At 36.7% G+C, this 26,273-nt stretch overlaps 1 protein-coding gene across 1 annotated transcript in view; it reads right to left on the bottom strand.

The window, feature by feature from the left end:
* LOC150079872 (ethanolamine kinase 1-like) overlaps positions 1 to 25,410 on the bottom strand; it is a 43,554-nt gene extending 18,144 nt beyond the window's left edge. The window contains exons 1-3 of the mRNA XM_090383267.1: positions 25,288 to 25,410; positions 18,647 to 18,906; positions 6,110 to 6,253 (exon numbers count right to left, since the gene is read on the bottom strand). Coding sequence (XP_090239393.1) covers positions 6,110 to 6,253; positions 18,647 to 18,906; positions 25,288 to 25,410 — 527 coding nt within the window. The remainder of the gene's footprint in view (positions 1 to 6,109; positions 6,254 to 18,646; positions 18,907 to 25,287) is intronic.
* Positions 25,411 to 26,273: the final 863 nt, after the last annotated feature.

Below are 26,273 nucleotides of genomic sequence, written 5' to 3'. Positions count from 1 at the left end.
GTGATGCAAGTTCACCAAGACAAGATTGTAGTAATAGTTCAAACAGCATGGGTTTGTTAAGGTCTGACCAGTCTTGTCTAACCAGTTTGATTGGATACTACGATGTGGTCACAAAGGAACTGGATGCAAAAAATTAATTTGATATCATATACATTCGATTCCGGTTATTTGGGACACATCGGGACTAGTGCATTTTGGCCCGATTAAGCAGCTGCCCCAATTATGCGAAGTTTCACTTAAATAGTTACAAATACAGCTTTACGATCAATTTTCTGTACAATCAAATCATGTTACGATGGACTCATTACAGTAAAATAAAACGGTTCACTATACTACAGAGTAGTAAGATATTACTCTGTGCACTATACTATATGTAGTATGTGCTGGTTATTGTGATCACGTTTGTGAATTGAATTTTAATTCTATTAAACAACGATTCTAATAAGCAAAAAAAAAAGAGGAATATTATCTACAGGCTATAAAAGTAAAGATATAAAAAACAGATTTACACTTGATTACCGTACCAATTAAAATTAAATGATACGTGAAAATCTGAAGAATATTTTCCACAGGTTAGCAAAATAAAAATAAATTTACTCTTACGTGCATAGCGTAATTAATACGTACTGTAATATGAACATACTAACTAGCTGATATTTCTGTTCACTAACATTTGTGGGTGGGGGTTAAAATTTAAAAAAGTAAAAGATAAGCAATCAATAACACACAAATTGCAAGTAACACAATAAGCACAAGTCAGAATGGAGTAACAAGTTACAAAGCTTAAATAATAGGAATGAAGAGAAGATTCTGAAAATGTATTTATTTTTATATGATTGAAGATTTCGTGGAAGTGTAAACACATTTCATCATAATAACACACAGAATTCCAGCTGTCAGTGTTATCGCAAATGCCATAAGATAGTTTATTATCTGTTTATAACAGATTGCAGTAAAAGAGAAGCCCAATAAACAGGGGACTGCTAATTGTTTTGTGATTGATCTCCAGAAACCCAACCGAACCACGTGGTATTGTGGGAGACAATCTAAGGGAAATCTCGAGTGCTGCAGTCTCCTGCCCTGATTAAACAGCATGTTGTCCCAATTAAGTGAAGTAAATCCTGGCTATTTTCTCGACTGGGTTCTGTTCTTAAAGATTTGTCCCAAATAAACAGCTGCCCCGATTAACCAGTGGCCCAAATAACCGGAATCCACTGTACTTGGATTTCAGGAAAGCTTTTGATACTGTTGCACATGGAAGACTGCTTTACAAATTGGAGCAGTATGGCATTAAGGACAAATTGCTGCAATGGATAAAGAGATGGTTGAGTGTGAGATCGCAGAGAGTGGTAATAAATGGACACTGCTCTGCACGGACCAATGTTATTAATGGAGTCCCCCAAGGTTAAGTGCTGGGCCCATTGTTTTGTGTATTTATCAATGACATTGATAAAGGTATATCAGGCTTAATGTCCAAGATTGCAGATGATACAAAGGTTGGCAGTGTTATTAATGACAGTAAAAACAGTATGCTACTGCAACAGGATCTAGAAAAGTTAGACAGATGGGCTGAGAAGTGGCAACTAAAGTTTAACATTGACGAATGCAAAGTACTGCAAATGGGTAGCAGTAACCCAAGAGAAACGTACCAACTGTGTGATACTACACTCAGGGAGGTGAAGAATGAAAAAGACCAGGGAGGTGAAGAATGAAAAAGACCTGGGGGTAATTGTGCAGTCACATATGAAGAACTCTGAGCAGTGCAGATGGATTGCCAGAGCAGGTCATGAGTTTTGTCAATGATATATAGGAATTTTGCTAGCAGAGACAAGATGATTATCCCCTTGTATAAGGCAATGGTCAGGCCCTTGAGTACTGCGTACAGGTTTGGAGGCCTCATTTTAGGAAGGATGTAGATTTACTAGAATGAGTACAGAGAAGGGCAACAAGACTAATGAAGGGAACAAAGGGGTGCTCTTATCCAGAGAGGCTTAAGTTCTGCAGGTTGAAGCATCTAGAGACTAGGCACCTGCGAGGTGATCTGATTGAAGTGTATAAGGCCTTGAACGGTTTAAGCAGGCTGAATGCTGATAGGATACTTCCGCTTGCTCAGATTAAGAACCTGAGGGGAGGATAGATTCAAAGCGAGGAAAGACAGTTATAGATGTGTGGAAGTTGATAGCTTAAATTTAAGGCTGAACTAGACAAGCATTTGGAGTGAAAAGATGGGAAGTTTTTTTTTCTTTTTTCTGGCTAATGCTATATAAGCTTGCTTTCTTGCATTATATGCCCCAACTAATGCTAAAATGTCACTGGGATGCACAGATTGTCCGTGCTTGTATCAGTAAGTCAAAAAAACTTAGCATTTAAAAATCTAATTTTCCTGTTTTGTATAAAAATCATAAAAATGCCTGGATTGATGTTTCTGTTTTCAAGATTAGTTTACAATTTTTTTATTTAATTGTAAGGCAAGGTTAAATTTATTTAATTAAATAATTAGATTAAATTTATCCGGAAAGCTTTCCGGTTCAATTATCTGAAATTTGGCTATCCGGAAGAGGTCTGACATCAATGACTGAAATGCAGAGTGGAAATAGCAACTAATTTTTCATGCTGTGAACAAATATATATATCCAAATGTACCTAGTGTGCCATTATGCAATGTTTCTATTCAATTAACCCATTCTATTAGTTCTGAGTTATATTGAATTATTATAATTATGATGCTACATTATTATTTTATGTGCATGTGTAACTAAAGGCTATAGTTCACTAACCCAGAGGTTCCTAACCTTTATAAGCCCACATACCAGTCAACCAGTGTGATTGACTGGTATGCAGTGTTAATTAATGAGTACATGGATCTCAGGCTTCTAAATTCCATTCAGAAAAGGGCAATTAGATTAATTAATGACTCATCTCTAACAGCCTCTCCACTCACTGTCTCACAGATACTTCCATGGGCACTGTTCTTCTGAATTGGCTTCTAAAATTCCTGCTCTCTCAAAACAGTCTGAACACGTGCCACCAGCAGCCAACGTACATTTACTGTCCAACGTAAAACTCACAGAACCAGCTCTTCATCTTCCTTTTATTCATTCAGCTGGTGTTTTCTGGAACAACCTCCATTCATACGTATTTCCTGAAAATTTCAGTCTACAGAAGTTCAAGTTTAATGTCAACAAATATCTTCTTTCATCTTCTCAACCTCCAACCCAAGCGCGGTACTAAGTACTATAGGTTCTAATACCTCTCGTGTTTGGGGTTCTTATATAAAAAAAAAAAAAAAAGTTTTGAAAAATTGCATGAATAATTAGTTAAGCAAAACCGAGCTATTCTACTAAAAACAGAAAACATTTATTAAGAAAATAACAATTTATAAATGAGGTTTACATTTTCACATAACATGTTGTTTAAACATTCTCCTCTTTACTTGAATTTTGTTTGTTTCGAATCTGTTTCGCTTTTACTAGCAAATCTGGATTGATTTGTGTCAGCTTCAGTCGAAGATCTTATTCAATGTTCATCGAAGTTCTATATTTTTCATTGCAATCATTCCTGAAAATCCAGCCTCACACAAGTCAAATTAAGTGGCATTAAAACTTATGACTGCTCAGAACGAAGGGGATGTTTGGCAGACAGATATCCAAAATTTTGTTAAGTTTGAACTCTTAAATTTCAACCTTAAGCCCCGTCAGACACTAAATCTATGAATGACTCCTTATACATCACATCTTTTGGGATCTCAATGCGAAAGGGATCCTAATCCAATTCTGCACTGTAAAGTCTTCCTGGAAATATTTTTCAAAATTTGTGTGCAAAGATTTTATATGTTCATGGATGTCGTCAGTCACATTTGTCATAGATTTGTTATTTTCTTGAATAAAATCATGAAGTGAAAATAATATGCTCATATTGTTTTTTAATACCTGCTCTTTCATTAGTTTTAATTTTCTTTTAAAAGTATCAATTTTATCACTGGAATAAAAAAAAAATAATAATAATAATGAGGATAGCAGTATGTCGTAATTTCTAATGATCTAAATTTCAAATTACCTGCGAAATCACTACAACTGCAAACACTACTTTTAATGTTCACTAACCAACTTCTGAAGGAAGCCTGACCGTATAAAATAAGAAAAAGAGGGGAAGTAAAGAGATAAAGTTCTATGAATTAAGTACAAGAAAGAAAAGAGGTACATTTTCCAAGAAAAAAAAAAAAAAAAAAAAAAAAAACTGAAATACTCACATAGATACGAAGTGTGAAAAATAAAGACATTTTGGCTTTAAGATATTAACATTTAAAAAGCTTAATCTCCCATGAGGGAAATTGCAGGTGGTTTCATTAACAGCCCACGTAACAGGAGCTCACTCCTTGTGTACTGGTTTGCATACCAATGGTTGGGAATCTCTGCACTAACCTAATCAAAGTAAACAGCTGAAACAACTGGAAGAGGCATGTGCAAGTCCGTTTTAATGCCTGAAGGCAACACTTATTAACCAAAGTATGCATATATATCAACACTTTCTTCAAAATAACTAACTATAACAAAAAAGATCTCCTGAATTGTATTTTAATATAACAAAATTTGGCCTTCCTTCACTCTAATAAATAAACTTATACTCAATGTTAAAACTATTTTTAAATACTCCAGTTCTAAAAAAATTTAGGTTGACTTATGAGGAATTCATCTACTGTGATTAAACCATGATTTTATGATTTTTCTTTTTTGTCTTAACTTCTTAAAGAATGAAGAGGTAGAGGTCAAAAGGGACAAAGTCTAGACTACGTGGCAGATATTAGTACTTCCCTCCAACTTGTTGCTCTAACCGGGTGGTTTTCAACCAGAGTGCTGCAACATTCCAGGAGTGCCATGTAATTTGGGTTTAAGTTCTTAAGTTTTTTTAATTTATATGTTTATTTCATTATAAAAAGGTGTACAGTATCTTTTTAATTTTGTGGTGATCTATAATTGATGTTTACTTAGTACCTCTATATAAAGAATAAAATTATATACTGTATATATATAATTTCTATTATGAAATGTAATTTTTATAATTATATTATTGTAATAAATATCATATAACATATATATTTTTTAATATTACACAGAGAGAGATGGATCTAACAGGCAGAAAACTGAGTAGGGGTGCTGCAAATAAAAAATTACTTAGGGGTGCCGTTATTTAAAAAAGGTAGAAAACCACTGCTCTAACCTCTTGTTTCTTCCTTATGGGCCATTCTTAGTTTCATGAACATACTGCAATAGCAGGTGACTTCCTTAGTAGACAGAAAATTGACAAGCAGGAAACCAGCATTTGGTTTCTTGTTGTCTCAGAAAACAGCTTTTTTTTTTTTTTTTGATGGAACAATCTTGAATTTCTTACAAGTTAGAATTCCAGGTTGCATCCATACAATTGAATCTTATCCCCCCTGCTACAATTCTATTCAGGAAGTCTTTATCCTCTATAATGTGCTAATGCTGAAGGCTAGCTTCCATGCACATATATTAAAGTGATCTTTCAGCCAATTTGAGACCCAGAATATACATACCTTTCTGAATCATAGCAATCATGCACAATTCTGTACACTGTTGCTGATGTGCCCAGTTTATCTGTCACTGCTCAGATTTTAAAGTAAATATAAAGAATTATACTTGTGAAACAACCACTTCTGTTTAACTACTGAACAGATTTTGCTTCTTTGTCAGCATTTATTCCACTACAGAAAATTTGCTTTTTTTTTGATATAATGTTAGCCTGTTTTTGGGCAGAAATGTCCATTTTGCATTTACAAAACATATTACAATTTTATACACGTGTCACCATGGTTTCTTACATGTACATTAGAAACTGGCAGTTTCTTACAACAGTAAGAAAAGAGGTACAGCTGTAGATTTGTGAAGTTTCAGATTTATCTGTTCAGATGTTTCAGAAACTAAGCTGTTATCTTTCTTTTGAAACAGCTCTCCTTCATACCTGATTTCTTTGAGTAATGATAGGAAACCACAACTCTAAAACTCCTGTACAATTAAATGATATTGGAAAGAAATTAAAATAGTTTATGGTGTTAATTTTTTTTTAATTCATTTAATAATGCAGTTCTTACCTTTCATCTTTTACAGAATCACTGAAAAATGTTGGCGTCAAATTAAGGTATTTATAAAGGACTGGAAACAAGGATGGATGAGGAGCAACTCCATTTATTTGAGGCCTAACACTATGCATACGTGCCAGACGATGGGAAACAAGTCTTTAAAAAAAATTAAAGCTTCTTTATTAATAAAAGTTTAAGAACATTACAAAATCATATATATTAAATTTCCTTGTTATAAACAATTTTAACAAACTCAAAAACAGATTACCTAGAAATTACACATATGGAGGTTGATTAGAGTGATAAATTAAACATTGGAAACCCAAACAAGATTCATTATGTTCATATGCTTAAGTTTTTAATATTTTTCAAAAGTGTATCCTCCATTTGGATATACTCAAATTCAGAATCTTGCAATATTTAACAAGCTCAATTAAAATGTTTAATTATTAAAACTTTTGTTAAAAGCTAATATGAGAAGGAAAAAAGGGATCACTAACTTTTTGACATTGATTAACACAACTATGTGCTTTTTAAAATAAAATCATGCTTATAACCATGGCAATTTTTTTAAATTAATCTTATAATGTAGTTATAATGGACAACTGATTTTTGCAGATTTACAAGTTTTTTAATGTGTCATGTAGCAATCTATGTCAATGATCTTCCCCCTTCCAGTAAACAATTCTACACTCACTTTAATCAATTATCATATTTAGTATCAAATGGTCAAAATTATTATACAAACAAGATAATAGGTAACATGATAAAAATAAAATGGGTAGCAATTACGATGCACTGAGGTGCTACATGGCCTCTTAACTGGGTAGATATTGCGCACAGAGAGCGAATATAATTGAATTAGGGCGTGCCTTTAGAACATTGACCACGGAAGCCTTGAGTGAGTATGCCATTGGAAAAGTAATCCACGGGAAGGATTCCAGGTTGGGTGAATGGTGAAGTTGCCAGATTACTTGAGCAGAAAGGGACGGCATGGAAAGGTTATGGAGCAATATAAAGTACTGAAGCCTACAACAGCTGCAAGGTGATCTGTAGTGGTGCCGCAGAGGGGGTTGGGCTGGCAAGGACAGATGAGAAATCATTAGGAAAGATTGGGGATAAAGAATTCACATATATAAATGTAAAGAAGGAAAGGACAAAACAGATCAGACCCTGTGTAATGGATGTGGGATAGAGTTAGAGATCCCAGCTGATTGTGCCGATGAACTCAACAGCTACTTTATTTTTAGGAAGAGGGAAAAAACACTATGTCAAAGATAAATTATGGGAGTGAAGTTGAAAAATATGTAGTTAGTGATGTTGAAATTTCACATGATTATTTAATGAAAAAACATTGGAGCCTACAGGCCAGTAAAGCTCCTGTGGTTGATGGCATGTGCCCTGTGTCTTCGGGGAGACGGCAAGTAAGTGCATTGGGCATTTGTGAGAGCATCACTGGACTCTGAAGCCATTCCGTTGGATTGGAGAGGTGCCAATCTAACTCCAGTACATGGGGGCAGTTCTGGGAGTGAAGTGGGAAATTACCGACCAGTCTGACTAACTTCAGTAGTGGGAAAAATCATGAAGGCAATCATCAAGGGTAGAATTTGGGATCATTTGGATGAAAATGGAGCTCTGAAGGATACTCAGCATGGTTTTGTAAAGGGAAAAGCATGCTTAACAAATCTGATTAGCTATTTTGACAGGGTAACTCGGGCATGTATTTGGGGAATAATTGACATTGTTTATTTGGATTTCAGCAAAGCATCTGACTCAGTCCCACATGAGTGATTACTCTAAGCCGGAACAGATTGGAATCACAGGGAAAATCCTTAGATGGACAGCACAACGGCTTCAGGGCAGAAGGCAGAGGGTTGTGATAAGTGGTTATTCCTCAGAGTGGGTTGATGTAAGTGGTGTTCCCAAGGATCAGTATTAGGACCACTATTGTTTTTGATTTTCATAAATGACATTGATAAAGGGATAGCAGGCATGATATCTAAATTTGCTGATGATGTAAAGATTGGTAAAGTAGTTAATGATCACCACCAAGCAGAGCTGTTGTTATTTGGTTTTTAGGAGCATTAGCAACTAAGACCATATTACTCCAGGGATATGCAGTGGTCATTCCCTGACCTTTCCTCATCCTCCGTATTTGGTGGTCACGGACTTGAACCCCGGTCTAATCAAGAAGCGTGTGCTACGCACTGCTACTCTTGCCCACCTGGATATGGAGGTGCCCCAAGCAGAGCTTCTTCAGAGAGGGCTAGATAGACTTCAGGGATGGTCAGAAAAATGGCAGCTATGATTTCAACAAAGTGTAAGGTATTAACACCTGGGGAACAGTAACCCCAAAATTACTTATACACTTGGAGTTAAAATAAAGCCAGTAGTGGAGGAAAGGAACTTTGGTGTTACAATACGGTCAGACATGAAGTTCTCCCGGCATTGTAGTGAGGTTGCAAGAAAGGCCCATGGTGACCTATCAATGATTTCTCGAACAATTGCTAGTAGAGATAAGGACTTCATAACCATATTATATAAGGCTATTGTTAGACCATACTTTGAATACTGTATTCGAGTATGGAGACCACACCTAAAGAAAGACACTGTGCTTCTTGAAAGGGTCCAAAGACTGGTAACTTGCCTGGTGAGATCGGCAAAAGGGCATCCACATGAGGTTGTTTGTTGTTTGGTTTTTAGGAGCATTAGCAACTAAGGCCATATTGCTCCAGGATATGCAGTGGTCATTCCCTGACCTTTCTGCATCCTCTGTATTTGGTGGTGACTGGCTCGAACCCTGGTCTAATCAAGAAGCGTGCGCTACGCACTGCTGCTCCTTGCCACCTGGCTACGGAGGCGCTGTCCACATGAGGAAAGACTTCAAATATGTGGGTTGTAGAGCCTGATAACTAGGAAACTTAGAGGAGACTTGATTGACGTGTTTAAGGCTCTGAGAGGCATAAGTAAAATGAATGAGGATGAAATTTAAGTTATCAATGATTCTAGAACTAAGGGACATAATTTCAAGTTACAGAGAAAGATGTTTAGACTGGATTGCAGGAAGTTTCATTTTAGCCAGAGAGTTATAACTGGAATAAGTTACCTACGTGGGTGGCAGAGGCTGGCAGTTTTGGGAAATTCAAAGGTCAGCTGGATAATTATCTACGGGAGGAGAGAAACACATAGGTTATCTATTTCCTTTTCTCTTATTAATTTTTTTTTTAAATTGTCTTTTTTTTATTTATTTTTTTTGGCTGGTGCAGCATAAGCCATAGGCTTTTCTTAACCATGTGGCCATTGCTAATACTAATATATCTGCAAATTGAGTGTTCTGTGGTTGATTTGCCCTTTGTTGGACGAAAAACTGGAGTTTTCGGAGAGGGGAAAAATGCTACCCTCGCCTAAGGCTGATTAACACAGCTAGTCTTACTTAAGAAGTACAAGACGATGCTGAAAAAAAAGCCGTGAGTTAGGGTTGAATTTGAAAGTGTCTGCAATTCTGCCCAGACACGATAGGAGGGAGTATATGATGAGAGCCTTGTCGATCAATTCTACCCTGGAGAGATTTTGCAAGGCTCAAGGGGGTAGAAATTTTCTCAGCCTGGTCTGTGCTTATTAACAGGAGAGACTGCTTCTACGGGGATGGGATACACTTAAATAGAAAGGGTGCAAGAATATTTGCTGATGCTATCTAGGCAGAGTTAGGTGGGTTGGAAAACTGCTAGCTTGGGGGGGATACACAGACTAAAAAGGTAAACAGTGGCCACAGGCAGAGGCAAAAGTGATTCTTGCATTACTTCTATTGAAATGCAATTGAGCAGCAGACTGGAAAGCAAGGCAATGGGAATTTCCAGGACTGCTGGCAGTCATAGTGGAACAAGTATATACATGGGCTGTGTTAGGGCAACTAAGAGTAGAAACAGGTGCATGTATACTTGCATGTACACCAATGCTTGGAGTATAGTTAATATATTCGATGAGCTTGAAGTGCTAGTCAAAACATCAAAGGCAGATATTGTTGGGATATCAGGGGCATGGTGTCACACAGACATAAGCAGTGCAGAACTGGAATTTGGGGAGTACAATGTGTACAGAAAGGTTAGACAGGACAGGAAGGGAGGAGTTATGCTGTTAGTTAAGAAACAAAATCTAAGGAAGTGCATCCAATTAATGTGGGTGAACAATGCAGTGTTCAGTCTATTTGGTGTGACATAAGCACTGTGAAAGGAAAAATGAGTAGGTGTGTGTTATAGGCCTAATGAATTTGATGAGTATAATGAGCAATTGTGCAGAGAAATAGTGGGCCAGTAAATTAGAGTGTCTTATAATGGAGGATTTTAATTTCCCAGGTATTGTGACTGGAATTTGTGGGTTGGTCACTCACACACTAGCAAGGCTTTTGTGGTTTTATTGGACGATTGTTTTCTACAGCAGCATGTTCAGGAGGCAACTAGAGGGAGTAATACTCTTGATCTGATTATCAGTAGTGATTCTTCATGCATCAAGAATCTGCAGATAAAGGAATCACTAGGTGGAAATGATCACAGTGTGCTGAAGTGGGATTTACTCAAAGAGGTAACTACCATCAAGGGTTAAAGGAAGGGTTTTTGCTTTCGTAAAGGTGACTACAGTGGTATGAGACAGTATTTAAATTCTATACGGTGGAACCAACTGATGATGTTACCAACAACAAATTCAAAATGGGAAGCATTCAAAGAATTAATCTTGGAAGCTACTAGGCTTTTCATACCAACAAAGAAATATTGTTCAAGGTTTAGGCCTAAATGGATGTCAGATGAACTAATTAGACATGTGACAGAAGAAAAATGCATGGGATACATTCGAGTGTTGGCAGTCGAGGTGAGCAGACGTGCTTTGTCAGGGCTCCTCAGTTAAGTGGATTGGATTACTGTTGATTAGTGCTTTTAAATATTTGATTTATTTATATATTGTTGGATTATTTTGTTATAGGTTTTCCTGTAACAGTTTGATTTTAATAATATTATAGATATAATTTTTTAAGGTTAATTTTCATTGATATTTGGCTAATTTTATAATGGTAGTTATGAGATCTGCCTTAAACACGTCACAGGTATCGTGACTCACACGAAAATAGCAGATGGCGATTTACGGGTGAGTCGTGATTTAATCCGTTGCGGAACCTGTGGAATGTTTTCCAAGGTCGACCTGGTGACTAATCATAGCTCACCTGAGGATTCTTTTCTTTGTGATCGATGTAAGGAGTGCACCGATCTTAAATTACAATTTGAGTCCCTGAAAAAAACAGGTGCTTGCCCTCAAGAATAATGCATCTGGGAGCTCGTCAGGGACTCAAGACTACAGCAATCTACCAAGTGATGCACACCCGATTAGGGCCTCAAAACAGAAAAACCAAGTGCAAACTACTTTGGTTAAAAAAGACATTGTTTTATTAGGAGACTCCATTGTCAGGGAAACGGGGAATATTTTTTGTAATAAGAATAGGTGGAGTAGAACCAGGGTATGTCTGCCGGGAGGAACTATTAATGATGTCACCAACAGATAGTCAGATTTTAAAGGGGGTAAAGAGATTATTATTCATGTGGGGACAAATGACATTAAACATACACAATCTGAAGATTTGTTGGAAAAATACAGGACCATGCTGAGGAAATGCCGCAAGGTAGGCCACAATGTCTATGTGTCTGCAATTCTGCCCAGACATGATAGGAGGGATTTTACGTTAAAAGCCTTGTTGTTGTTGTTGTTTGATTTTTAGGAGCATTAGTAACTAAGGCCATATTGCTCCGGGATATGCGGTGGTCAGTCCCTGACCTTTCCGCATCCTTCGTATTTGGTGGTGACGGGCTCGAACCCCGGTCTAATCAAGAAGCGTGTGCTGCGCACTGCTGCTCCTTCCCACCTGGCTACGGAGGCGCCCAAAAGCCTTGTGGATTAACTCAAGACTTGAAGGACTCTGCAAGGCTTCAGAGGGGAAATTTCTATCAGCATGGCCCACACTTGTAAGTAGAAGGAATTTGTTTTGTAGAGACAGGATACACTTAAACAAAGGTGGTGCAAAAGTTTTTGCCAGTATTATTGAGGATGCCTTAAAGGTTCAGGGAAACTGCTAGTTAGGGGAGATGTGGGTAATACTGACACACGTTTATCTGATAATATTGGTCAAGGTAACTCTTGCACGTACCTCAAGAGTTACTATCTGTTACCCCAACTGGACATATTATCTAGATGTTCTGGGGGCAGAAGCGTTTCAAGTGAGCGGGTAGCTAATCTGGGGAAGAGAGCCCAAAAAACTTCAAGGGTTGTGTTAGGGTTGTTAAATATACAAGAAGAGCAAGTCTTAATTGTTTATATAGTAATGTTAGAGGTTTCGTCAATAAAATGAGCAAATTCGAACTGCTGGTTAAAACAAGTAACGCGGACATAATAGGGCTTACGGATACGTGGTGCCACACGGAAATTGGGGATGATGAGTTTCAGTACAGCTTGTATAATGTATTTAGGAAGGATAGGGTAGGTAGGAGTGGTGGGGTAATGCTTCTTATCAGAAGCAGCCTGAGTGCGACGATAGATTTCCCAGATTCAGATGTTTCACGTGCTAGTATAGACTCTGTATGGTGTGAGATAGTTGGAAACAAAGGTATAATGCGAGTAGGAGTAATCTACAGACCAGGTGATTGTGAAGATTATGACGAAAGCCTCTACATGCAAATGGAATGAGCAAGTAAGCGCCAATGTCTTATTATGGGCGATTTCAATTTACCTCTAAATGACTGGAGTAAATGGGAAGGAAACTCTACATGGGGAACAAAATTTTTAAATCAACTAGATGACTTATTTGTATCAACATGTCAGGGAAAGTAATAGAGAAAAGAATATCCTAGACCTCATCATCACCCATGAATCAGATGACATAACAGGGCTGACAGTAGAGGAACCAGTAGCAGGAAGTGATCACGGAGTTCTACGGTGGATGATGATGAGAGAGGTATCAGCAATAAAAGGCAAAGTAATGGGTTTTAATTTCAGAAAAAGAAATTACGATGCCTTAAGGTACTACATGGCCTCTACTAACTGGGTAGATATCGCACAGAGAATGAATACATTTGAACTGTGGTATGCTTTTCTTTTAAAACATTAATCACAGATGCCTTGAATGCATATTTACCATTAAAAAAAAATAATCCACGAGGAGGGTTCCAAGTTGGATGAATAGTGAAATTCCACATTACTTGAGCAGAAAAAGGTGGCATGGAAAGGTTACAGAGCAATAAAAAGTACTGAAGCCTATAATAGCTACAAGATGATCTGTAATAGAGCCGCAGAAAAGGTTCGACAGGCAAAGGCAGTTTTATGAGAAATCACTAGCAAACAGAGAAAAAAGGAATTCTTCACATATATAAATGCCAAGAGCAGGACAAACCATATCGAACCTTTACGTAAGGGAAAGGGGATAGTATTAAATACACCAGCTGCCGTTGCAGATGAACTCCACAATTATTTTGCATCGATATTTACAAATGAAAAACCTTTTGTGGAAATGGGAAATTGTGGGAGTGAAGTTGAAAAATATGTAATTAATGATATCGAAATTTCACAAGATTATTTAATGAAAAAAACTTGAGCCTACAGGCCAGTAAGGCTCCTGGAGTATGGAATATACCCTATAATCTTAAGGGAGTGCATTGAACCTAATAATACGAGCATCACTAGACTCTGGGGAGATTCCCTTGGATTGGAAAAGGGCCAATGTATCTCCCATACATAAGGGTGGCTGTACGAGTGAAGTGGGAAATTATCGACCTGTCAGTCTGACTTCAGTGGTAGGGAAAAAATCATGGAGGCAATGATCAAGGGTGGAATTCAGGATCATTTGGATCGAATTGAAATAGTCAAGGATACTCACAGCATGGTTTTGTAAAGGGAAAATCATGTTTAACAAATCTGGTTCGCTATTTTGAAAGGGTCACTCATGAGCTGGATTTAGGGAATAATTTCGACATTGTTTATTTAGATTTCAGCAAAACTTTTGACTCAGTCCCACATGAGCAGTTGCTTTATAAGCTGGAACAGGTTGGAATCACTGGGAAAATCCTTAGATGGATAGCAGGATGGCTTCAGGGCAGGAGGCAGAGGGTTGTGATAAATGGCTATTCCTCAGATTGGGTTGATGTAAGAAGTGGGGTTCCCCAAGGATCAGTATTAGGGCCACTGTTGTTTTTAATTTTTATAAACAACACTGATGAATGGATAGAGGGCGTGATGTCTAAATTTGCAGATGATGTTAAAATTGGTAGAGTAGTTAATGATCACTGTCAAGCTGAGCTTCTTCAGAGAGACCTAGATAGACTTCAGGAATCATCAAAAAAAATGGCAGCTATGCTTTAATCCAACAAAGTGTAAGGTATTACACCTGGGAAACAGTAATCTCAAAATACCTTATTCACTTGGTGGAGTTCAACTAAACCCAGTACTGGAAGAAAGGGACTTGGGTGTTACGATACGATCAGACATGAAATTCTCTGAGCATTGTAAACAGGTTGCAAGGAAGGCCCATGGTGTCCTATCGATGATCTATCGAACTTTTGCAAGTAGAGATAGGGATGTGATAATCCCATTATATAAGGCTTTTGTTAGACCACACTTGGAATACTGTGTTCAAGTATGGAGACTGCACCTAAAGAAAGACAGAGCTTTTGGAAGGGTGCAAAGACGGGTAACTCGCCTGGTGAGATCGGCAAAAGGGAGTCCTTATGAAGAAAGACTTAGAATATGTGGGTTGCAGGGTTTGGAAACTAGACACCTTAGAGGAGATTTGGTTGAGATGTTTAAGGCTCTGAGAGGCATCAGTAAAATGAATGAGGACGAAATTTGAGATTATAAATGATGCTAGAACTAGGAGACAAAGTTACGGTGGGAAATGTTTAGATTGGACTGCAGGAAGTTTTATTTTAGCCAGCAAGTTATAAATTACTGGAATAAGTTGCCTACATGGGTAGTAGAGGCTGACAGTTTGAGGAAATTGAAAGGTCATCTGGATAGTACCTTCGGGTCAGGGAAGCGCATAGGATGATAGGTTTAATTTCCTTTTCTTTTATTATTTATTTTTATCATTGTTTTATTCAGTTTTGTTTTTTTTTTTTTGCTGGTGCAGCATAAGCCATAGGCTTTCTTGCACCATGCAGCTATTACTAATACTAATAAATTAACATGTGACACAAAAGCCAATGATAGATATAAGCTGGTCTGTAACCAAGTTACAAAGGAGGTTAGGCAGGCCAAGGCAGATTACGAGAAATCTTTGGCAAAGGATGCAAAGAGTTCTTTACTAATGTAAACTCTAGAAGGAAGGGGATGAATCAGATTGGTCCATTTGATATCGATGGTTCAACTGTTGATGATCCTGCTCAGGTAGCTAACAAACTAAATGAATATTTTGCGTCAACATTCACACATGAGTTATTCAAGGAGGGGAATGCCAGAGGTGTATTCAACTCTGGCAGTAAGCCAGATAATCTTGTAATAACTGAGAGTAAAGTGGAGGAGAAATTGTTGAAGATAAACACAAGAAAGGCACCTGGGGTGGATGGAATCTATCCAGTTATATTAAAGTAAGTGGCAAAGGAAGTAGTAGTAGTGGCATGTGATGCAAGAAAGCAAGTGTATGAGCTTATGCAGCATCAGCCAAAAAAAAACCACATACCATTCCTTCCAAATGCCCATACAAAAAAGTAAAAAAAAAAAAAAAAAAGATGCCCGTACAGTTCCTCCTTTAATTTATTTAACCTATCAACTCCACAATGATAGATGGAAGTCTGTTCCAGCAATTAACCACCCGCTGGCTATAGGCAAATTTCTGCACATCTATTCTACATCTGTCTTTTCTTAATTTGAATTTATGCCCCCTTAGGTTTGTAATCTGAACAAGTGGAAAGATCCCATCAGAATTCAGCGTGATCAATCCATTCAAGGCCTTAAACACCTCAATCAGATCACCGCACAGGTGCCTAGTCTCCAGCCACTGCAATTTGCATAACTTAAGCCTCTTGGTAAAAGTATCCCTTCATTCTCCTCACCAATCTTGTTGCCCTTCTCTGTACACGGTCAAGCAAATCTACATCCTTCCTAAAATTAGGCCTCCAGACCTGTACGCAGTACTCAAGACGTGGCGTGACCATTGCCTTATACAGAGGGAAAATAACCTCCTTTTCCCTGCTAGCAAAATTCCTATATATCATTGACAAAACCCCATGAAAACTTCATATCTGTCTGCATTGCTCAGAAAACTTCATATCTGACTGCACAATTACTCCCAGGTCTTTTTCATTTTCTACCGCCTTAAGCATAGTACCACACAGTTGGTATGTTTCTCTGGGGTTACCTCTACCCATATGCAGTACTTTGCATTTGTCAAGGTTAAACTTCAGTTGCCACTTCTTAGCCCTTCTGCCCAAATTATCTAGATCCTGTTGCAGTAGCACACTGCCATTGACAACCCTGCCAACCTTTGTATCATCTGCAAACTAAGACACTAAGCCTGAGCTTCTTCAGAGAGACCTTTAAACATATATTTATCAATATCATTGATAAATATACAAAAAAACAGTGGACCCAAGACCGAACCCTGTGGGACTCCACTAATAACATTAGTTCACGAAGAGCAGCACCCATTAATTACCACCCTCTGTCTTCTCCCACTCAACCATCCTTTTATCCATTGTAGCAACTTACCCTTAATACCATTCTGCTCCAATTTGTACAATAGTCTTTCATACGCAACAGTGTCAAAAGCTTTCCTGAAATCCAAATATACGATATCAAAATTATTTTTTGCATCCAGTTCTTTTGTAACCACATAATATCCTATCAAATTTATCAGACAAGACTTTCCCTTAACAAACCCATGCTGTCTGAATTATTGCTGCAGTCTTGTCTAGATGACCCTTCAATGCATCTTTAACTAGTGACTCCATTATTTTATCCGGAAAAGTTAAACTAACTGGTCTGTAATTACTCTTGTAACCCTTCGATCCCCCTTTGTGAATTGGGGATACATTTGCACATCTCCAGTCCATGGGGACCTCCCCTGAGTCCAAGGATGCACTCAATTTTGGCTAAGGGTTTGTGCTTAGTTGCTTTGCTGCCACCTTTAATATAACTGGATAGATCCCATCCATCCCAGGTGCCTTTCTTATGTTTAACTTCAACAATTTCTCCTCCACTTTGCTCAGTTATTACAAAATCATTAAGCACCCTGCTACAATTTGATAACCTTCTGCCATTTTCAAACCTTAATAACTCCTCATGTGTGAATGTAGATGCAAAAATACTCATTCAGTTTGTTTGCTATCTGAGCAGGATCATCAACAGTCGAACCATTGATATCAAGTGGACCAATCAGATTCATCCCCTTCCTTTCAGAGTTTATATAAGTAAAGAAATCCTTGCTGTTTTTCTTAGCATCTTTTGCTAAAGATTTCTCATAATCTGCCTTTGCCTGCTAACCTCCTTTGTGACCTGATTACAGACTAGCTTATATCTGCCATAGGCTTCTGAGTTGCTTGATAATTTATATGCATCCCATGCATTTTTCTTCTCTGTCACGAGTCTCAGTTCATTTGATAACCATTTAAGCCTAAACCTTGAAAAATATTTCTTAATAGGTGTGAAACTTTTAATAGCATCAACGATTAATTCCTTGAATGCTTCCCACTTAGAATTTACTGTTGGTAACATCGTCAGTTGATCCCGCTGTACAGAATTTAAAACTGTCTGAGACCACTGTACTCACCTTTACGGAAGCAAAAACCCTTTCCTTTACCCCTGATTGTAATATTATCTTTAAGTAAATCCCATATCAGTACAATGTGATCACTGCCACCTAGTGGTTCCTTTATCTGCAAATTCTTAATACATGAATGATCACTGCTGATAACCAGATCAAGAGTATTACCCCCTGTTTGCCTCTCGAACATGCTGCTGTAGAAAACAATCATCCAATAAATCCACAAAAGTCTTACTAGTGTGTGAGTGACCAACCCACAAAGTTCCAGTCAATATCTGAGAAGTTAAAATCCCCCTTTATAAGACATTGTGATTTACTAGCCCACTATTTCTCTGTACAATTGTTCATTGTACTCATTCGAGTCTTTAGGCCTATAACACACTCCGAACTCTTATTTTTGCTTTCGCAGTGCTTAGGTCACACCAAACTGACTCAATGCCATGTACATTTAAATGATGCAGTTGCTTCTGTGACAAAACAGATGCTAGACAACAGCTGGAGTGGAACTGAGCGTTCTGTTGAAATCTTTCAGGTCACAAATAGTCCACATGGAAACTTATTAATGCATGTATGAAAACTTGAAGGGATTTTTTTCAAATAATATAAATAAATCATTTCTCTTTATCTGTTATACATTTCCTTTTATGGCAGTTTTCAATGTGATGAACATATGCCCACCCTGTTATGATAAAATGAAATCACTTTAAACATTAATTAAAATTATAATATTATATAAAAATCAAATGAAAATATGTTCATACCTGAAAACTACTTGATCTTTTACTAATTGTCCATCTAACACCTCACCCTTAGCAAATCCATAGCAAAGGCCATTATTAAATGCACAATACAATGGTGCACAGAGTCCAGCTTCGTACATGAGCTGCATGTTACGCACTTCCATTGCTCTGTCAATAAAGAGCTCTGTTTTTTCTCCATATACTCGAACCAACACAATATCATCTGAATTGCTTTCTAAAAAACATCCAAGCAAGTGATTTGTTATGCCATCCTTGTAAAGCTGAAATAAAAAAAACAATGCACAAAAAAATTTATGAAAATACAGATGATTTAAAAAAAAAAAAAAATGAAAATATCACCATAACTGAACTTTTTCCTAGAGTAATGGTCTGGTGCAGCATAAGAGCAGAAGTGAGAGTAATAATAACTTTTATTAAAAAGATCACTTAACTTGTACCTTTTAAATTTGTTATAAGGCCATAGGATTATCTGTTGCTGTTTGTTAGAAAACTGACTCAATGACAATTAACAGTGAGGAACTCAAAAGGGATTCCTCAGTCCCACAATTCTATGTAACCATTGTCGTACAGAGGAAGTAGCGCAGCATGAGAAGTTCACTAACAGCATTCTTATCATTAACCAAAAGCTTGTAATAAAAATTACATCAACCAGCAGAAAATTATAATCCAACTAATAATTTCAAACTGAAACAACATGAAATGTGTGAAACGAAAAATAAATTAACATTATTTTAGAAGTAATTTTTCCAAACTATGGTGTTTTTTTTTTTTTTTATTACAACTCATGTCATTCTCAACAAATTCTTAGGCCTATTGTTATATGAATTGGTGTACTAGTGTATGTAGAACACCTAATGCTCAGATCTTAATTTTTTTAAAGGACACTTCTCAAATTAAAACAAAAAAAATCAGGAATGCAGATCATAAGTCAAAAATAAACTGAAGGAATATTAAAATTTACATTTATCATTCTGCTAGCCATTAAGTTTTTTTCCCCCTTCCCAGTGCATGGCATGTAACTGAGTTACTAACCACAAAAGTAAAAGCAATTATCTCTCCCAGTTTTTTTTTTTTTTTTAAGTTAAAATTCTTATTTCTATGTTTACTACTTGGCACAGCAGTAACAATAATTAAAACGGCAGATTTTACCAGGGTGGAGAGGGTAGACTTCATGCTTTGATTGCATAAAACAACCGGTCATAAACATTCAGCTCAAATTCCATATAACACACAAGGAGCTCAATTCCTTGCATGAGGGGAGGCTGAAAAGTTTATAGCCTCTCATAGAAGGAATGATGGAAAGTTGGAAAACAAACCCATTTATTTTTCAACAGTCCCCCTCCCCCGACAAATCAATACTTTCTGGCACAACCCAGTAGATTTCGTAATCCACTCAAATGAAATTCAGAAGATTGACTCAAACCAGTAGTTGACTGCATCCATCACGGCATTGTCTCAATTGCTGCTTTTTTCAAGTCCTTTTAAAGATTTGGAAACAGAAAATAGTCTGATGGAGCCAAATCTGGTGAGTATCACAGATGCTGTAATAGCTTGAATCCATAGCATTTGTGATTCAGGCAACACTGTGTTGCCTGAGTCACAAATGCTGTGTGTGCTGGTGCATTGTCTTGATGCAAGATAACTCCTTTGGCCAATTTTCCACACCTCTTGAGGTTCAATTCCTTGTGGAAATTGTCTCAGTATGTTAGAATAATACTCAGCATTAATAGTGGTGCCTCATTTCAGAAGATGATCACTGATCCATGATCACTCCTGCATTCCAGGAGATGGATGACATGATTTTCCCAGCTAACTTCTGCATCTGCACTTGACTTTTTAGGAGAGGGGAGAAAAGGAATGCTTCTGCTGTTTTGTCCATAGTTACATACTCCCCCCCACAAACAGCTTCATGAGTTTCAAAATGTTGCAATCTCACGGCGCCTTACTTTTCCCACTTCTAATCTGTATTCAGGGACCCACCTCAAAGAAACCTTCATTCCTAACACATTCACCACAATATCGTAAGCTTGTTCATGAGAAATGCTAAATGTTGTCTCAATTTGATTCAACGTTATTCTGCAGTCTTGAAGAATAACATTGAAGGTCATGAACGCAATCCACATTTGCAGGTGTTGACATAACAGACCTCCCACTGCAGATCCTCAACACTCACCATGCTAAAATTCTAAAACCCAATTTTTGATTGTGGCATATGAAGGACAAGATTCCTCTAATGTTTGCTGCATGTCTTAATGAATTTCTTTTGCAAACATTCGAGCACTGTACAGTCATTGAGTAACCCAAATGAATGGTTTTATAGCACGAAATAGCCAATGGCTCAAAATGTGATAATGGGTTAAAATGTATATTTTTATTCTGTTTTGTTTGTGGGGGAGTCTCATTTTGGTTCCCATCATTTTTTTTTTCACTCATTCCTCTACTGAATAAGGTGAAAATGACTCTCAAAGTGGCAGAATCACATATGATTTCATGTGGATGAAATAGTTCAAGGAATTTGGTAAAATAATGTGCAACTTGTTTCCATTTAGTGTTTACCTTAATATAATATATAAAACCCCTCCTCTCTACCTGTCCCAGAGAAGTCAAATTGGAAAGTTGGGTTATATTAACCTTTATTCATCAATAAATATTATTATTGGGGGTCCACATTGGGAATTTTCATTTAAGCAACCACAAAAAATGCTTCAAAATAACAGCAATGTTAACAGAAGCATGGATATAATCCTTGAATTATATAACTTCAAAAACAGTATTAAACAAGACCTCCCTGAATGTACAAATTTTCCTAAAGCTCTGTATACAGGTATCAGTAAAAGTCATGAAATTGGTATACATGTACGAGATGAACCTGTTTACATTTGTAGATACAAATGTCTGGTAAAAAAAAAAAAAAAAAGAAAAAATTCAAGAATTTAGTTAGTAATGTCATTGAATGAGGAGAGTTTCATTTTTGAGTCTATGCACATTAATTCTGGTGCAATAAAACAAAATATAGATACTATTAAGACAAAAATATGATGAATTTTATGAAACTTTATTAAAAAAAAAGAAAAGAACAAAATATGAAAAAAAAAATGAAGTTCAGATGAAATAGAATATTGCAGTTTTTTAACACTAAACTTTACTGTTAAACATTAACTATAAATTTAATCAGATATAGATGGTCTTCCTACTGTAATTTGTTTTTAAGAAATTAAAAATATTTCTAGTTTTGTTCTTTATGCTTTTGTTTTCATTTAATTTTTCCTTTCGAATAATTATTTATTTTATAAAGCAATTGTGAAACCATTCTGAAAAGGTTAGCAATTCAATTTTACACTTTTATATCACAGAAAATTTTTCTGCAAACTACAACAGGATAATGCTAGTGAGGTGGCTACAGCTTCCTGCTAGCATGGTGTGCTGTAATTAAACAGCTTAAACAAAGACTAAAGAGGAAGAATTAAAAGATTTAAAATATAGAAAATACAGAATGAAACTGAAATATCAATACTCATGTTAGGAAGCACAAATGTGAAGGGTCTTCCACAGGGTGGTGGGAGGCCCTGCAGCCATGAAAAGGAAAAAGACTTCCAAACATGTGCAAACCTAAAGGCAAAATATCGACCCTCACTTCAAGTAAAGAAAACAGATAAAGAACAGGGGAGGAACAAGTTAACCTCTTCATCAGGGTGATACGGTCACTAAGTCCCAAAGTTGCTTGTTTGCCCTTGCTCTTTCACACTTCCCACTCCTGTTTAATTACAGCATGCCATACCAGCAGGTATCACCTCACTAATAGTTATTTTGTTGCAGTTTGCAGAAAAATTTTCCATGTGGTAAAAGTGTTAGATTGAATTATTAATCTTTATATATATGCCGTCATTTTTTTTTTCCAGTATGCCTCCATATATTTTTTCTAATGTTGTTTCTTATGGGAGAGCACAGTTCTTTTGGCTATTTTTTTTTCCTTTTAGTTTTTCAACCATCCTCCCTCTGTTGTTTTGTATATTTATCAATGATATTGATGAAGGTATATCAGGCTTAGTGTCAAAGTTTGCAGATGATACAAAGGTTGGCAGGGTAGTTAATACCAGTAATGGCAGTGTGCTACTGCAACAGGATCTAGATAATTTGGGCAGATGGGCTAAGTGGCAACTGAAGTTTAACCTTGACAAATGCAAAGTACTGCATACGGGTAGAAGTAACCCCAGAGAAACATACCAACTGTGTGGTACTACACTTAAGGTGGTAGAAAATGAAAGAGACCTGGGAGTAATTGTGCAGTCAGATATGAAGTTTTCTGAGCAATGCAGACAGGCTGCCAGGGCAGGTCATGGGGTTTTGTCAATGATATATAGGAATTTTGCTAGCAGGGAAAAGGAGGTGATTGTCCCTCTGTATAAGGCAATGGTCAGGCCACACCTTGAGTACAGCGTACAGGTCTGGAGGCCTCATTTTAGAAAGGATGTAGATTTTCTTGAGCATGTACAGAGAAGGGCAACAAGATTGGTGAGGGGAATGAAGGGATCCTCTTACCAAGAGAGGCTTAAGTTATGCAAATTGCAGTGGCTGGAGACTAGGCACCTGTGCGGGGATCTGATTGAGGTGTATAAGGCCTTGAATGGATTGAGCATGCTGAATTCTGATGGGATCCTTCCACTTGTTCAGATTATGAACCTAAGGGGACATAAATTCAAATTATGAAAAGACAGATGTAGAATAGATGTGCGGAAATTTTCCTTTAACCAGCAGGTAGTTAATTGCTGGAACAAACTTCCATCTGTCGTTGTGGAAGTTGATAGGTTAATGGTGTGATTTTTTTTTGGCTGATGCTGCATAAGCTCATACACTTGCTTTCTTGCATCACATGCCACTACTAAATGATGGTCTTTGTTTTAGTTGTTCCTACTGCAATTTGAGGTTGTTTCAATCTTTACTTTCTATTAACACAATTTAATTTCATTACAGCTTTATCTTGCTTTCCTTTGCTTTTATTAAAACTTTGTTTTCCTTTCTGGGTTGTTTCAGGTTTTTATGTATTTATGCTTTACATGAGGGTAGATTTGTTTCTAGGTTTGCACGTGTTTTGAATATCCTCTTTCTCTGGTTGCACTTGCACCACCTAATTATGTGAGTATCTCTATGCTATTGTGATTCCTTTAATGAGTTTTGGCTTTGTTTAATTTTACTTATTTTAAAATTATTTATTTCCAAATTGTATTTTTCACAGCTTCAATTAATGATTCTTTGTTTTCCCTTTTCTTCTCAGTTGCTTTGGATTTTACAAGGATGCCTTCCATGTTTATGCATGGTTCTCTTCCTTTTTTTTTTTTTTTTTTTTTTTAAAATTGTATAAGGATATCTACACCTAGTTTGCTTTCTCCCAAGCAGACCACATCCGAAATACAATCATTTGGAACCCACAGTGACCCCAATACCACCCTGATGAAGAGGTTGTATATCCTCTGTTCTTTGTTTATCTTTCTTCTTCTCTACTTGAAGTTATGATTAACATTTTGCCTTTAAGTTTGCACATGTTGGGAGTGTTCCTGGCTTCACATAAGATGGTGCAATTGCACCACCTCATGCATAGCTCTTTGCAGTTGTGCTTCCTGTTTCAAGTATTATCTTTCAATTTCATTCTTTATTTTAGATATTTTATCCGTGTGTGTTCAAGGCTGCTTAATTACAGTATACCAATGCTAGTATCTCACTAGCATTATCCTGTTGTAGTCTATAGCAAAATTTCCCACGTGGTATAAATGTTAAATTAATTGCAAATCAAGTTCATAACACCACACATTCCTTCATATATTTTTTCAAATGTCCTGAATTAATGATACAACTCTAATGTCTGAGTTGTATCACTATTTTTATTTAGCATAGATCTGTTTTGCATAAATAAAAAAACAGAAGGCAGTCCAATTTACATAAATTCTGAGTTAGTGAAGTTTTATTGTTACTATACATATCCACTTTTCCACAATTGTTATAAATACAAAGTGAAACAAACATGGTCAGATTCTGTTCTGGAAAAAAAATTAGATACAGAAACCATTCACATGCCAATTCTGCAACTTGCATGCATATGCTATGGTATAAATCCTCAGATCAAAATGTATCTAGAAATATCAATGCAGGAACCATCTCATACAATTTATATACAGATGAAAACAAATTAAGGTCCATATAAAGGTAAAGTGCAGCCATTATCAACCCACTGCAGGATGGAAGCCTCCTCAACAATTCATGCTGAGGGAAATGGACCATAATCTGCCACGCTGGTCCAGTGGGGGTTGGCAGATCGACCGTATTTAGCAGTCAGGAGCTTGAACCCCGGTCTACTCAAAGAGCGTGTGCTACTGCACTCCCGCCCCTGACCACTCGGCTACAGAGGCCTATATTCCTCCCTTAATTATAATGCAGAACTTCTTATTCCCATAATATACACCACAATAAAATTACAACTTAATGGACTCTTAAAAATGAAGCTGAATAATCATTTAATTTCAAGACCATGAAACACTCAGTCAAATTCTATATGTACAAGTTCATTCACTCTTTCCATTCCAGTATTATTGATATGGTTAGCATGTCATCACCACAGCATTCAAATATAAATTAAATGCTTAACTTACCTCAAATTTTACTTGACCAACATCCCAGTTTTTCACATGCTTTAGTACTTTTAAAGCTCCAGCACACAAACTTTCATGTGAGTCATTTGATATTAATATATCAACTTTCTTTACTGTCTCCATGGCTAAAGATTATGGAAATGGAAAGCAGCTACATAAATCAATTTTCCTGTTCAAAGAAATTTAAAAAAATACTTATGCTATGCAATGAAAAACTATAACAAAAAAATATATACATATATATTAATTTTAAATGTAGTCAGCCTGCATTTTAACTGTTTCATTTTGCAGCAATGGTGGGAAATTATTTGGATGATGTAAGTTTAACAAAAATTACATCATCTAATGTAAATTACCAAAACGTTCAGCCTATACTGAACTGAGAGCATATAAAAGTTTTCTTTGAGCTTGTTCACTGAAGGAAGCAAACAAACTATTTCAATAGGAGTATCAAAATGGTGTAAGTATTGCAAGGAAGCAAACTTATTCTGCATCTGCTCTCCCCTCCCCCCCAAAAAAAAAAAAAACTCCATTCATACACTGAACATTGAGTAGATCTATATTTTTGTGAAAGAGCACTCCTTCAGTACCATCATCATATACTCATGCCATGTAATATAAAGGTGGGCAGATATGTATTAATGCTGTGTACAGTTCAGTGCAAAATATGAAAGACAAAAGATGAATGTGGAATGGTAGCAGATTCCAGACATACCTACTACCATGCCACATGGTAGGGGTTTTCATATATGACTGCCAAAGGAGTATCAAGATTGGTCTAACTAAACATCCAATCAACTGAAAGAAGCATTCAACCATACTTTGTCATGTATAGGGTACTTCAGCTTACAAACAAACCAGGTTCCACACCTGTCAGAAAAAAAAAAAAAAAAAAAAAACAAGGACGTAGTTACAGTAAGCTCAGGAATAGCAACACTGGACAGAGGAGTGGAAAAACATTTAAGCATTGCCTGGTGTGAGGACCA

This window comes from Mastigoproctus giganteus, chromosome 10 (genome assembly GCF_048544385.1).
Source record: "Mastigoproctus giganteus isolate SK-2022 chromosome 10, ASM4854438v1, whole genome shotgun sequence".
Taxonomy (NCBI): Eukaryota; Metazoa; Arthropoda; class Arachnida; order Uropygi; family Thelyphonidae; genus Mastigoproctus; species Mastigoproctus giganteus.
Note: the sequence above shows the minus strand (reverse complement) of the source record. Positions and strands in the feature narration are given on the sequence as shown.